The sequence below is a fragment of the Leucoraja erinacea genome, chromosome 29 (genome assembly GCF_028641065.1).
Source record: "Leucoraja erinacea ecotype New England chromosome 29, Leri_hhj_1, whole genome shotgun sequence".
NCBI classification, from domain to species: domain Eukaryota; kingdom Metazoa; phylum Chordata; class Chondrichthyes; order Rajiformes; family Rajidae; genus Leucoraja; species Leucoraja erinaceus.
Window position 1 is genome coordinate 20,335,899 of NC_073405.1, and position 14,943 is coordinate 20,350,841.

Below are 14,943 nucleotides of genomic sequence, written 5' to 3' on the forward strand. Positions count from 1 at the left end.
TTTGAACATTAGAGAATGATCACCAACGCGTCCACGATTTCTAGAGCCACCTCCTTGAGTACCCTGGGATGCAGACCATCAGGTCTTGGGGATTTATCAGCCTTCAGTCCCATCAGTCTACCCAACACAATTTCCTGACTAATGTGAATTTCCTTCAGTTCCTCCGTCACCCAGGACTTCTGGGAGATTGTTTGTGTCTTCCTTAGTGAAGACAGATTCAAAGTACCTGTTCAACCCGTATGCCATTTCCTTGATCCCCATAATAAATTCACCTGTTTCTGTCTTCAAGGGACCCACATTTGTCTTAACTAATCTTTTCCTCTTCACATACCCAAAGCTTTTACTATCCTCCTTTATATTCTTGGCTAGCTTACCATCGTACTTCATCTTTTCTCCCTGTATTGCCTTTTTAGTTACCTTCTATTGTTCTTTAAAAGTCTGGCTTCCTGCTCACCTTTGCTGTGTTATACGTCTTCTCTTTTATTTTTATACTGCCCTTGACTTCCCATGTCAGCCACGGGCGCCTCTTACTCCCCTTAGAATCTTTCTTCCTCTTTGGAATGAAATGATCCTACATCTTCTGGATTATTCCCAAAAATTCCTGGCATTGCTGTTCCACCGTCATCCCTGCTAGGGTCCCTTTCCAGCCAACTTTGTCCAGCTCCTCCCTCATGCCTCCATAGTCCCCTTTGTTCAACTGCAATACTGACACACACTGATTTTATCTTTTCCCTCTCAAATTGCAGATTAAAACTTATCTTATTATGGACACTACCTCCTAATGGTTCATTTACCGTGAGTTTCCTTATCAAATCCAGTTCATTACACTGTACAACTGGGCAATTTGGGTTCTTAACACTGTAGCCGGGCAAAGAGGACTGATTTCCCTGTGGACTGGAAACCTCCAATCTGAAACGGCTGTTGCAATTTATATTCACTCCAACCACTTTCATTCATTATAATAAAACAGCTCTTGGGTAATTTTACACTACTTATGTGTTAAACAGCATCCTGTCCGTTTTGTGTGTGATTTGTGCCTCAGAAATATTCTAATCTCTTTGAAGCGAGAGCTTGCATTTCCTTGAAACATTGCCGCATCTTGAAAGTGCTTCAGAAAAAATATCGTTCGGATGCAGTAACTATTGTCAGAGGTTATGGGGAGAAGGCAGGAGAATGGGGTTAGGAGGGGGAGATTGATCAGCCATGATTGCATGGCGTAGTAGACTTGATGGGCCGAATGGCCTAATTCTTCTCCTATCACTTATGACTGTAGAGGCATAAAAAATAAATAAACTGCAATGAGATAATTGCAATGTTTTAGTGTTATTAGTTGTGGGGAATGGCTGGCCATGACATCGAAGAAGTTGGCTTTCTTTACATGCAACAGAATTAGAAGACTTAGATCTTACTCTAGTGTTTTTTGGTAGTCAGCATTTCTAATAGCCCTTTAGTAGATTTAGTAATCCAAAAGAATCTCAACCAGAAACATCCACATCCTGGAGTGAGACTGTTTGACGCTGAGATAGGAATACCGCCCATCTAAAGCCTAATGCAAACTAAACTGTTTTAATTCCTTTCAAAGTAATTTAATGTCAAATATACATTTTATATTTGGATTTCTGTCTAAAGCAACCACTGCAACAACCTCAGAAACAACACCATTGTTGATTTATAGAAATCCAGCTCGTGTATCACCTGCTTTTATATTTATTCTTTACATAATTGAAACAAAACAATACATAGTTTTTAATTGTACTAAACATATATCTACATGCAGGATTAAACAGTAAAAAAGATACATATTTTGAGTTATAGCCTATGGCTTTTATAATTATCAAAAGATAGATCAAATTCATAAAGCATTAGTATAGGTACGGTCAAAATCTAAATGTCACGATGAGTTGACAACACTTTCAAAAAATACTAGACAGTTACATGGTACATCATGATTAGTGTTAAGGAGCTAGTGTCAATATGGGATTGCTACAGCATAATATCTCCCAGATACATGCAGCACGTGTTGTAGCAGTTCATCAACATCGCGATGGTGAAAATAGGAATTAGTTCCTGAAAGCTTGAATTTGCTTATTAAACACTGAAAGCCAAAAAGTCACAAACTGTAAAAATGATAATGGGGACAATTCAAGTCTCACCAAAGACAAAATTAATTCCAGTTATCTATACATTTGTCAAAAGGAGAAAGAAGGACAATAATTAAGATTTGAATTTGTTACTTTGCATAGCCTTTTCTGAATCAAAACAAAATAGAGCAGTCAGATGCAGCAGCAATGGACGAGGGCTCAGGAAAGTTGAAAAGTGTGCAACAGGATCATTCTTACAGTCTACACTCCCCTAGAAGACTGAATTGTGTCCAACTTATACTACAGATCTGAGACCATGCCAGATCTGTTTCACTGACACCAATAGGTGGCATTCATAGCACCAGGTTTATTAATGTGCAAATTGTACAAAAGTTATTGATGTACTTTAGCCATTTTAGTTGCAGAGACCCTCCGACCTCAAAGAAAGGTTTTTTGTTAAACATACAGTCCAGCAATTTGGAGGTAGGCTATTTTAGTTCAAAGAAGGGAGAGAAAACAGGGCTGAGGTTTGACCCACCTGCGAACGCATCAAAATACTGCCAGAGCAACCAGCACTGCGGCAGTCAAGTAGATGGACATGTTCTACCACCTGTAATTAGGTGTAGAGGCAATAAACCACTTCAAAAAGGTACATCCTGTATCGTCAGATACATATATTCCTGCTCATTTACATTATAGCTATTTACTTATGCTGCAGGACAACCTCTGAAGGCAAAGCATTAAGAAGCTCGCAGATGGAAGGTTCAAGCTGTTGCTCTTTGCTTATTGGTTTCAATGCCTGTTTATTATTGATGCCTTCTATATAAAAGTGGTTCACAGAAATACTTAAACATGTACTTATAAACCAATTGGTTTAATTATTTATAGCTTTTGAATAACAACTGCAACCCCATTACAATCTGGGAATAGTCCCTAAACATGTGAATGAAATTACTTAGGCTCATCCTAATAACACTGAAAAATCTCAACTAACATTGAGAAAAGTGAATTTACAGATAGATTAAACTATTTTGAAAAATACTCCCATTTTTCCTCCTATCAAATTGTTGACTCCAACTGATGTGGACTCCCATGATAATCAGGTATCCTTAGATACTTCATTCAACTATTCTTCAATCCTGATCACAGACAATGAGTTAGCTATTCTTTCTAGTGTGATACTGTTTTGTCCTTCATCTCATCCAGTGGGCCAGTATTCACGAGAAAGAATCTTCGCTAGATTTCCCCCCCCCCCCCCTTCTATTCTAGGGAAATTGTTGATTAATTTGTATAGAACCATAACATTGCCCTGCTAACTAGAGGCATGCCTGTCATGAACCAGCAGACAGGGCTTTCTCATAAAAAGTCTAATGTAAAACAGAGAGGAACAAAAGTCCTTTTTTGATGCACATCTTCAACTCAGGGTCTTCCACAGTGGGTAGTTAATGTAAACATGGACCTGCAGAATGCAGTGGCGGGTTAGATAAAGGAATACAACCAAAAAGGTTCAGACTTAAGACTCCTTGAGAACGTTACATGGATGTTACTAGGTGTACAAAATGTAACATCTTCCATTTCAAAGACCCACTATAACAAACATTGGGCACAAAGGGGTTAAACACTGACTCGACCCCTCACTTCACCAAGATCCCAATTCCTAGTCAGTGCCACCTATTGTATCAATGCAACATTTGTCAAATCCCGTCCCAGCCATCCTATGAGCCTGTCTGAATGAGACCACCAATTTACTGCTGTTGAATTAGATTCAACTTGGACAAGCTCATTTTAATTAGGACCCTTTTAGTCAGCAGACAGAGAAAGCTTTCATCCCATCAGTATGTGCTGAATATGTATCCAGATGCCAGAGCTGAAAGGTTGGTGCCTGACTAACGGATCCACCCAATTATTTCAATATAACCCCCCATCTTAATGTGGATTGGGAACAAAAGCAGTAAAATAAAATCACTTTTAAAAATGAATGTGTTGCTGATGACATAAGGTTGCACGACTCCACAGCAGAAAGTATGCAACAGAAAGTATCTTATTGGTGAGCAGTGGAGGATTATCTTACCCACTACCATACGAGGGACAATAACACCAGCACAGCCACTTCATCTAAAATGTAAGCGTCAAATTTTAGCCCAATCACTTTACCAGTACTGGACTGGTCAACATAAGGATCCAATGACCAAAACGCTGATCTTGCACAACCATATTGCAATACATGCAGACTAAATGGAGCCGCACCTTAAGTTAACACAGAAAAAAATAACATTCGTCAACTCAAAATAAAAAAATGATGATGCTTTGCACACAATGTAACACTGCACTGTGAGAAACAACCCATGGAAGTGGACTAGTGTTTTAAATTATACAGGAATGTTGATAGTCTCCTCTCCACATCTGCATTCGGTGTCCAGTTCAGCACGTTTACTGAGGTAACGGGACCAGCACATCCACATAGTTGACTGGAAAAAAGCCCGATTGGCCGTGGAGCATTCCTTCATACCAGTTGTCGTCGATCTGATTGGTCAAAGTGATGGTGTCACCTTCCTTGAAGCCGAGTTCCCCTTCATTCTCTGGCTCAAAGTCGTACAGGGCCTTGCAGCACGGTTGGTCTAGGTGGGCTAAAACAGACAAATGCTCTCTAAGAACAGCAATATAGTACCCAAAAACAAAATTCTTCCCCCTTCGAAAAATAAACATTTAAGTGCAGCTTTCCAAGATAGCAGAATCCCTTTGGTATCGCTCTTATAATTCAAGGGAAGCTTAAATAACAAACATCCAGGAGTATATTTGACTTAAAATTATTGTATTAATAATAGTAATGATATCCTCTTTCAAAATCTTTCCGGGAGTCACTGGATAACAACCGTAGAAACAATGACAATTTTTCCCACTTACCTTGGAGCACACGAGCAGAGGTCAATGTAAAGGCTCAAAAGAGAGATTACAGTTATCAACTGAATCAGTAAAGAAAAACTGTGGGAGGTGAAATTCTCGTCAGATGGCATTCAATGCTCCGACTTCCAAGAGAGGGTTTCGGCAAGTGTATGATGAAGCAAAGCAATATGAACTGAAAGAGGATTTCCAGCTAAGTGATGGGAGCAGGATAATAGTCACACCGGGGTACCAACCTTATAAAGCTGCGTGACAAGGATTCATTCAACTCACTTCATTTAGTTCTTAATTTCAGATGTGCCAATTTGATCTGGAAATTCAGAGATTTCGCTGAAGAGCAGCACTGATAAACAGCGAGATCAGATCACTTACAGTTGGCCAAGGTCAAAACGCAGCATGGGAAAGGAGAAAATCGATAAAGACATTAAATGCTGGAGTCAATAAGGAGGTCAGGCAGCATCTCAAAACGACCTGCGACGTTTCAGGACGCAGCCCTTCTTCAGACCGATTGTAGTAGTTGGGAGAAAGCTGGAAGAGAGGTGGGGGCAGGGCAAAGTCTGACGAGCGGCAGGTAGATGTAGGTGAATCTTTGCAGCCATCTCCTGCCTTTGGCGCAGTTTGCATCTCCTGCTTCATACACTCTCACTGATTGAGCAACAAATCATCCACCTCTTCTGCAATCAAGCCTGAACAGTTTTCATTCTTTTCCTTAACTCCCCGACCCGAAACATCGCCTATCCCTGCTCTCCAGAGATGCTGCCTGACCTGCAGAGTTACTCCAGAACTCTGTGTCTTGTTCTGTAAACCAGCATCTGCAGTTCCTTGTGTAACTATTCGGAAGTTGCTCTGCACCTTTCAAATTCTCCCAAACATTTCTCCTTTCTGTTCCTCCACATTTTGAGAGTCAACTTGAAGCATTTAATTATACGATAAATCTGCACTTATAACCTGCACATATAATAGGATGCACATGGTAATTTAATGACCAAATGCAACGCACCATTACCAACATATGCAGGATGTAACGATTCATGCGCCTGGAAATCCAATGGCTAAATTTAATCATTATTAGGATTGTAATATTATTTAAGTGCAAATTTAAATAAGGATTTGAGTATAGGAGCAGGGAGGTTCTACTGCAGTTGTACAGGGTCTTGGTGAGACCACACCTGGAGTATTGCGTACAGTTTTGGTCTCCAAATCTGAGGAAGGACATTCTTGCCATAGAGGGAGTGCAGAGAAGGTTCACCAGACTGATTCCTGGGATGTCACGACTGTCTTATGAAGAAAGACTGGATAGACTTGGTTTATACTCTCTAGAATTTAGGAGACTGCGAGGGGATCTTATAGAAACTTACAAAATTCTTAAGGGGTTGGACAGGCTAGATGCAGGAAGATTGCTCCCGATGTTGGGGAAGTCCAGGACAAGGGATCACAGCTTAAGGATAAGGGGGAAATCCTTTAAAAAACTGAGATGAGAAGAACTTTTTTCACACAGAGAGTGGTGAATCTCTGGAACTCTCTGCCACAGAGGGTAGATCGAGGCCAGTTCATTGGCTATATTTAAGAGGGAGTTAGATGTGGCCCTTATGGCTAAGGGGATCAGAGGGTATGGAGAGAAGGCAGGTACGGGATACTGAGTTGGATGATCAACCATGATCATATTGAATGGCGGTGCAGGCTCGAAGGGCCGAATGGCCTACTCCTGCACCTAATTTCTATGTTTCTATGTTTCTATTTAAGTCCAATAAATTTGGTTGTGTTGCAGGACATTGTTCTATAATCCAATTTACATTTTAAAACGTCTGTTGTGGCAGAATGAAGAATACATATTGTACCGCAATGGTTTTTAAACTTCAAGTCTGTACACCTTTAGAAACCAATAACTTCATCATGCAAACTAGGGGACCGAGGATCTAGTGGGAGGAGGAACTGAAGGGAATCCACATTAGTCAGAAAATGGTGTTGGGATAAACTATTGGGACTGAAGGCAGATAAATCCCCAGGGCCTGATGGTCTGCATCCCAGGGTACTCAAGGAGGTGACCCTGGAATTCGTGGATGCATTGGTGATCATTTTTTAATATTCTCTCGACTCTGGATCAGTTCCCGTGGACTGGAGGGTAGCCAGTAACCACTTTTTTTAAGAAAGGAGGGAGAGAGAAAACGGGGAATTATAGACCAGTTAGCCTTACATTGATAGTGGGGAAGATGCTGGAGTTGATTATTAAAGATGTTATAGCAGTGCATTTGGAAAGCAATAATGGGATTGGCCAAAGTCAGCATGGATTTATGAAGAGGAAATCATGCTTGGCTAATCTTTTGGAATTTTTTGAGGATGTAACAAGTAGAATGAATAAGGGAGAGCCAGTGGATGTGGTGTATCTGGACTTTCAAAAAACCTTTGACAAGGTCCCACACAAGAGATTAGTGTGCAAAATTAGAGCACATGGTATTGGGGGTAGGGTATTGACATGGATAAAGAAATGGTTGGCAGACATGAAGCAAAGAGTAAGAATTATGGGTACTTTTCAGAATGGCAGGCAGTGACTAGTGGGGTGCTGGGACCCCAGTTGTTTACAATATATTAACGAATTAGACAAGGGAATTAAATGTGACATCTCTAAGTTTGCAGATGACACAAAGCTGGGTGACAGTGTGAGCTGCGAGGAGAATGCTATGAGGCTGCAGGGTAACTTGGATAGGTTGGGTGAGTGGGCAGAAGCATGGCAGATGCTGTACAATGTGGATAAATGTGAGCTTATCCACTTTGGTGGCAAGAACAGGAAGACAGATTGTTATCCGATTGTTGTCAAATTAGGATAAGGGGCGGTGCAACGAGACCTGGGTGTCCTTGTACATCAGTCACTGAAAGTAAGCATGCATGTACAGCAGGCAGTGATGAAAGCCAATGACATTTTGGCCTTCATTGTGAGAGGATTTGAGTTTAGGAACAAGGAGGTCCAACTGCAGTTGTACAGGGCCCTGGTGAGTTGTACTGGAGTATTCTGTGCAATTTTGATCCGCTAATTTGAGGAAGGACATTCTTGCTATTGAGTATAGTGTAGGTTCGCCTGGTTAATTCCCGGGAATGGCGGGATGGACGTATGATGAAAGAATTGGTTTGTATTCACTGGAATTTAGGATGAGAGGGGATCTTATAGAAACATAAAATTTCTTAGAGTATTGGACAGGGTAGGTGCAGGCAAAATGTTCCAGAGTTGTGAATCTGTGGAATTCTCTGCCACAGAAGGCAGTGGAGGCCAATTCACTGAATGTTTTCTAGAGAGAATTAGATTTAGCTCTTAGGGCTAAGGGAATCAAGGGATATGGAGAAAAAGTCAGATCGGGGTACTGATTTTACATGATCAGCCATGATCATATGGAATGACGGTTTTGACGTGAAGGGCCGAATGGCCTACTCCTGTACCTATGTTCTATGTTTCTCCGTTTCAAACCCTGAATGTCAGTCAGTAATTGCACCAAGGATTTAAGAACAAATCAATAAGTTGTGCAGTCAAAGCAAGTATGTACTTTTGTTGACCACATCCCCCTACCCCTCTAGAATCAAATGTGAGAATTATACAAAGGACACAAAGTGCTGTAGTAACTCAGTGGGTCAGGTAACATCTCTGGGGCAGCTGAGAATTCTCTAAGCGTTCTTTAGTCCTTAATTTTTTGATGCTTCATTTCCTGTACACCTAAACTAACGAGACTGATAAAGTTAGGATGAATGTGCTCAGTCTTTACACCTTACCATCATATGGAAAGGAAGTCTGGAAGATACCAAAGTGCAAAATATGCCAAAGTAGCACTGCGGAGAGCGCTGAATCTCAGATTTCAATCAATGATATCACCATGGAAGTGATATTTTTTCCAGCACTATCCTCTCACTGGAAAATGGTGGGAGAAACAGTTTGATTTTATTGACATTTATAATTATGCAACTGAACAATTCAAGGCAACTATTTTTATTCTCGTTTCTGATTAGATAGAAACATAGAAAATATGTGCAGAAGTAGGCCGTTCGGCCCTTCGAGCGAGCACCACCATTCAATATGATAATGGCTGAGCACCCAATATCAGTACTCAGTTCCTGCTTTTTCCCCATATCTCTTGATGTCCTTCTTCAAATTAGGAGACCAAAACTGCACACAATACTCCAAGTGTAGTCTCACCAGGGCCATGGAAACTGCAGTAGGATCTCCTTGCTCCTATACTCAAATCATCTCTCTATGAAGGCCAACATGCCAATTGCTTTCTTCACTGCCTGCTGTGCCTGCATGCTTAATTTCAGTGACTGATGTACAAGGACACCCAGGTCTCGTTGCACCTCTTTTCATAATCTGACACCTTTCAGATAATAATCTGCCTTCTTGTTCTTGCTACTAAACGGTATAACCTCACATTCATCGTCGTTATACTGCATCTGATATGCATCTGCCCACTCACCCAACCTATCCAAGTCACCCTGCAGCCTCATAACATCATCCTAGCATCTCACACTGCCACCCAGCTTTGTGCCATCCGCAAACGTGGAGATGCTACATATAATTCCTTCGTCTAAATAGTTAATATGCAGTTTGTCCCAAACATAATGTTTGGGACAAAGACCCATCATTTATTTATTTGTCTTATGATATTTGTAATAGAAAACAAAATCACATGTGGTTAAAGTGCACATTGTCAAATTTTAATAAAGGTCCTTTTTACACATTTTGCTTTCATCATGTAGAAATTACAGCAGTGTTTATACATAGTCCCCCCATTTCAGGGCACCATAATGTTTGGGAAACAGCAATATCATGTAAATGAAAGTAGTCATGTTTAGTATTTTGTTGCATATCCTTTGCACGCAATGACTGCTTGAAATTGGAGGGGCAAAAATTGTAGCGCCATCGTGTACCGTTTTGGCGGGGTTTTGGAATATCACGCACATGCACGCAAACAAGATGAGAGTTTTAGTAATATACTAGACTAAGTGGGACCCGCTGGGTCCTAGTCACACGGGAGGTCTGGTCCCCCAACGCAACCCATTCCCCAATACAATATTCCACCAGTCACCCGTTTCCCCAACGCAACCTGTTCCCCCAACGTAATATTCCACCACTCACCCATAGCCCATAACTGTGCAGGCGCGGCTCATTTCCCCTCATCCTCCAGCACTCCCTCCCCCTCCTCTTCATGTGTGGGAGGGGAGGAGGGGAGGGGTGGGGAGGGGAGGAGGGGGGAATGTGTGACAAGGGGGGTGTGGAGTGGGAGGGGAGGGGGGGGTGTTTGTGGGCGGGGGAGTGTGTAGGGGGGGAGGGGTTGTGGGGGGGAGGGGTTGTGGGGGGGAGGGGCTGTGGGAGGGGAGGGGTTGTGGGGGGGGAGGGGTTGTGGGGGGGGGGGGCTCTCGTGCTGGGCGACTGGGCGGCACTCGGGCTGGCGGCTCTCGTGTTGGGCGGCTGAGCGGTTCTCGGGCCGGGCGGCTGGGCTCACTCACTGCCGGCTTCTGAACTCTCCTACTCACGGACTCTGGACTCATCCCCGCCTCCAGGGCTTTATTCTCTTCGCCCCGGTGATTGACAGTGGGTGCCAGAAGGGGCGTTACCTTCATGGTGATTGACAGGCGAGAAGACCAATCTGATGATCTCATGATTTTTAAACCTTCATAACTTTTGTAATATTCCACCGATCGGAACATAACTTGGTGTGCTTGGAGCAGAGAACAGTGAGTAAGGCGGCGAAAAAATCCGAGCGATATAGAGTACCGTTTTTGCGCAAATTCTAAAACAACGCAAACCGGAAGAGGACAAGATGAGGGTTTTAGTAATAGTATAGATAGAAGATATAGATAGATTGCATTAACTTTGCATGCAATGACTGTTTGAAGTCTGCGATTCATGGACATCACCAGTTGCTGGGTGTCTTCTCGGGTGATGCACTACCAGGCCTGTATTGCAGCCATCTTTAGCTTGTGCTCGTTTTGGGGACTAGTCCCCTTCAATTTTCTCTTCAGCATATAAAAGGCATGCTCAATTGAGTTCAGATTGGGTGATTGACTTGGCTACTCAAGAATTCTCAACAAACTCCTTTGTTGCTTTAGCAGTATGTTTGGGATCATTGTCTTGCTGTAGAATGAACCACCGGCCAATGAGTTTTGAGGCATTTGTTTGAACTTGAGCAATTAGGATGTGTCTATACACTTCAGAATTCATTATGCTACTACCATCAGCAGTTGTATCATCAATTGAAGATAAGTGAGCTTGTACCTTCAACAGCTATACATGCCCAGGCCATAACATCCCCACCACCGTGTTTCACAGATGAGGTGGTATGCTTTGGATCTTGGGCAGTTCCTTCTCTCCTCCATACTTTGCTCTCGCCATCACTCTGACATAAGGTAATCTTCGTCTCATCTGTCCACAAGACCTTTTTCCAGAACTGTCATTGCTCTTTTAAGTACTTCTTGGCAAACTGTAACCTAACCATCCTATTTTGAGGCTAACCATTGGTTTGCATCTTGCATACATAGTCCCCCCATTAATTAGCCTCTGAATTTCTGTTCATGAAGTCTTCTGCGGACAGTGGTCATTGACAAATCCACACCTGACTCCTGAGGAGTGTTTCTGATCTGTCAGACAGGTGTAGGGGTTTTTTTGCTTTATTATAGAGATAATTCTTCTGTCATCAGCTGTGGGGGTCTTCCTTGGCCTGCCAGTCCCTTTGCAATTGTAAGCTCATCAGTGCTCTCTTTCTTCTTAATGATGTTCCAAACAGTTGCTTTTGGTAAGCCGAAGGTTTGGTTGGTGTCTCTAACAGTTTTATTCTTGTTTCTCAGTCTCATAATGGCTTCTTTGACTTTCATTGGCACAACTTTGGTCCTCATGTTGATAAACAGCAATAACAGTTTCCAACGGTGATGGAAAGACTGGAGGAAAGACTAGATGCTGAGAACTCTTTTATACCTGCATGAAGGAGGCAATTAAACACACCTGGGCAATTACAAACACCTGTGAAGCCATATGTCCCAAACATTATGGTGCCCTGAAATGGGGGGGACTCAGTATAAACACTGCTGTAATTTCTACATGGTGAAACCAAAATGTATAAAAATACCCTTTAATAAATCAGACAATGTGCACTTTAACTACATGTGATTTTATTCTATTACAAATCTCAAATTGTGGAGTACAGACGCAAATAAATATATGATGGGTCTTTGTCCCAAACATTATGGAATGCACTGTATATTGTAAATAACTGGGGTCCCAGCACTGAGCCTTGCAGCACCCCACTAGTCACTGCCTGCCATTCTGAAAAGGACCCATTAATTCCTACTTTTTGCTTCCTGTCTGTCAACCAGTTCTCTATCCATGTCAATACCATACCCCCAATACCATGTGCTCTAATTTTGCACACTAATCTTTTAATGGGACCTTGTCAAATGCTTTTTGAAAATCCAGATACACCACATCCACTCTCTCCCTTATCCATTCTACTGGTTACATCCACGAAAAAAATCCAGAAGATTAGTCAAGCATGATTTCTACTTCATAAATCCATGCTAACTTTGACTGATCCTGTCACTGCTTTCCAAGCAACCTACCCACTATCGATGTAAGGCTGAAGTCTGAAGAAGGGTTTTGGCCCGAAACGTTGCCTATTTCCTTCGCTCCATAGATGCTGCTGCACCCGCTGAGTTTCTCCAGCATTTTTGTGTTCCATCGATGCAAGGCTAACTGGTCCGTAATTCCCCGTTTCTCTCCCTCCTTTCTTAAAAACTGGGGTTACATTAGCTACCCTCAAGTCCACAGGAACCAAAGTCTATAGAACATTGGAAAATGATAAACATATGATCATCATGTCTTACTAAATGAACAACTCCTGAGAATGACATTATTTTTTATCCATCATAACTTTAAAAAAGGGCATTATCTACCCTACTCACAGGGGGATCCGCTGCTTGTCCTACTGGGCTTGTCAGAACGGAAGGAGGCTGTTCATGGAAAAGTTAATGCAAAAAAATTATAAAATGTTGCAATATACAAGTCTCTACATTCAGTAAACCAACTACTATTGATTTATGATTAAACTTTTGTTAACTAGCGACAATCACTGATTATGCCTTGCTGTCTTTGCTCTACACAGATCTATTATTCCACAATTCAGAATGACATGGCTTTTTGTTTTGTCTGTACCCATTTATCGTTTTCTGCTGTTTGCCGTATAATTTGCAGGATTGCTCTTATTTTCTATCATTGTTTTCTTCACCACCCACGACAAAAAATAGGGAAAGCCTCTCATTCCCCACAATCAAGGGCTGCTCCACTGAGGGATCTTAGATCCATCCAGCTCCCACATTTTACTAAGTTGTTCCAGATCTCCACTTTAGCTCAAAAGGGTAAAAAGAAACATGCTCTCTGTTATACAAAATGTTTTGAAATAAAAGAATTGGGGAAATTAAAATGTAGAACTTGGTCATCGTCTGAACTAGTTCTCCCTTCACTTAAAGTGGATATGTAATGGAAAAGATTTAAAGGCCGCATGGATGAATTCCAGAAATTGCTCATCCCTGTCTGGCGAAAGAATAAAACTGGGAAGGCGGCTAAACCGTGGCTGACGACGGAAGTCAAGTATAGTGTTAAAGCCAAGGAAGAGGCATATAAATTGGCCAGAAGAAGCGGCAAACCAGAGGACTGGGAGAAATTTAGAATTCAGAGGAGGATAAAAGGGTTAATTGAGAGGGGGGGGGGGGGGGGGGGGGGGAGAGCATGAAAGAAAGCTTGTAGGGAATATAAAAAACTGACGGTAAAAGTTTATTTAGGTATGTGAAAAGGAAAAGATTAGTGAAGACAAATGTTGGTCCCTCATGGTCAGAGTCAGGTGAATTTATATTGGGAAATAAGGAAATGGCAGAACAGTTAAATGAGTACTTTGTTTCTGGATGCAGTGTCATTTCATTCCAAAGAGGAAGAAAGATTCTAAGGGTAGTAAGAGGCGACCATGGCTGACAAGGGATGTCAAGGACAGTATAAAAATAAAAGAGAAGACATATAACATAGCAAAGATGAGCGGGAAGCCAGAGGATTGGGCAACTTTTAAAGATCAACAGAAGGTAACTAAAAAGGCAATATGGGGAGAAAAGATGAAGTATGGAGGTAAGTTAGCCAAGAATATGAAGGAGGATAGTAAACATGTCTTTAGGTATGTGAAGGGAAAAAAATTAGTTAAGACAAATGTGGATCCCTTGAAGACAGAAGACACCCAGCATCTGGTGATGTCCATGAATCGCAGACTTCAAGCAGTGATTGCAAAGGATATGCAACAAAATACTAAACATGGCTACTTTCGTTTACATGACATTGCTGTGTCCCAAACATTATGGTGCCCTGAAATTGGGGGGGACTATGTATAAACACTGCTGTAATTTCTACGTGGTGAAACCAAAATGTATAAAAATAGCCTTATTAAAATTTGATAATGTGCACTTTAACTACATGTGATTTATTTTATTATAAATCTCAAATTGTGGAGTACAGAGGCAAATAAATAAATGATGGGTCTTTGTCCCAAACATTATGGAGGGCACTGTATATTGTCAAATATGACTTGGAACAGAACCCATGGGTGGTGATGCTTCCATGAGCCTGCTGCCTTGGTCCTTTTTGGCAGTAGGTCATTGGTACAGGAGAGAGTGAGAAAGTAGCTGGGGCAAGTGATTGCAGTACTTTTTTTTGGAAAGCACTGCAGCCATTCTATGCCAGTACCACAGTGTATGATTGTTTAGAGCATTTGATGCAGCACTCAATCCATTAGTACGGGTGTCAGGGGTTATGGAGAGAAGGCAAGAGAATGGGGTTGAGAGAAAAAGATAGATCAGCCATGATTGAGTGACAGAGAAGACTTGATCGGTCGAACAAACCAATTCTGCTCCTGTATCTAATGAACTCTCTCAATTATCAAGTGGGCTGTTTTGG

General features: G+C 41.7%; 1 protein-coding gene across 1 annotated transcript in view; it reads right to left on the minus strand.

Annotated features, from left to right (window-relative positions):
* Positions 1-1,665: 1,665 nt before the first annotated feature.
* LOC129711290 (endophilin-A2-like) overlaps positions 1,666-14,943 on the minus strand; it is a 69,575-nt gene continuing 56,297 nt past the window's right edge. Inside the window, exons 8-9 of the mRNA XM_055658837.1 lie at positions 12,915-12,962; positions 1,666-4,708 (exon numbers count right to left, since the gene is read on the minus strand). Of these exons, the coding sequence (XP_055514812.1) occupies positions 4,512-4,708; positions 12,915-12,962 (245 nt within the window). The 3' untranslated portion in view covers positions 1,666-4,511. The remainder of the gene's footprint in view (positions 4,709-12,914; positions 12,963-14,943) is intronic.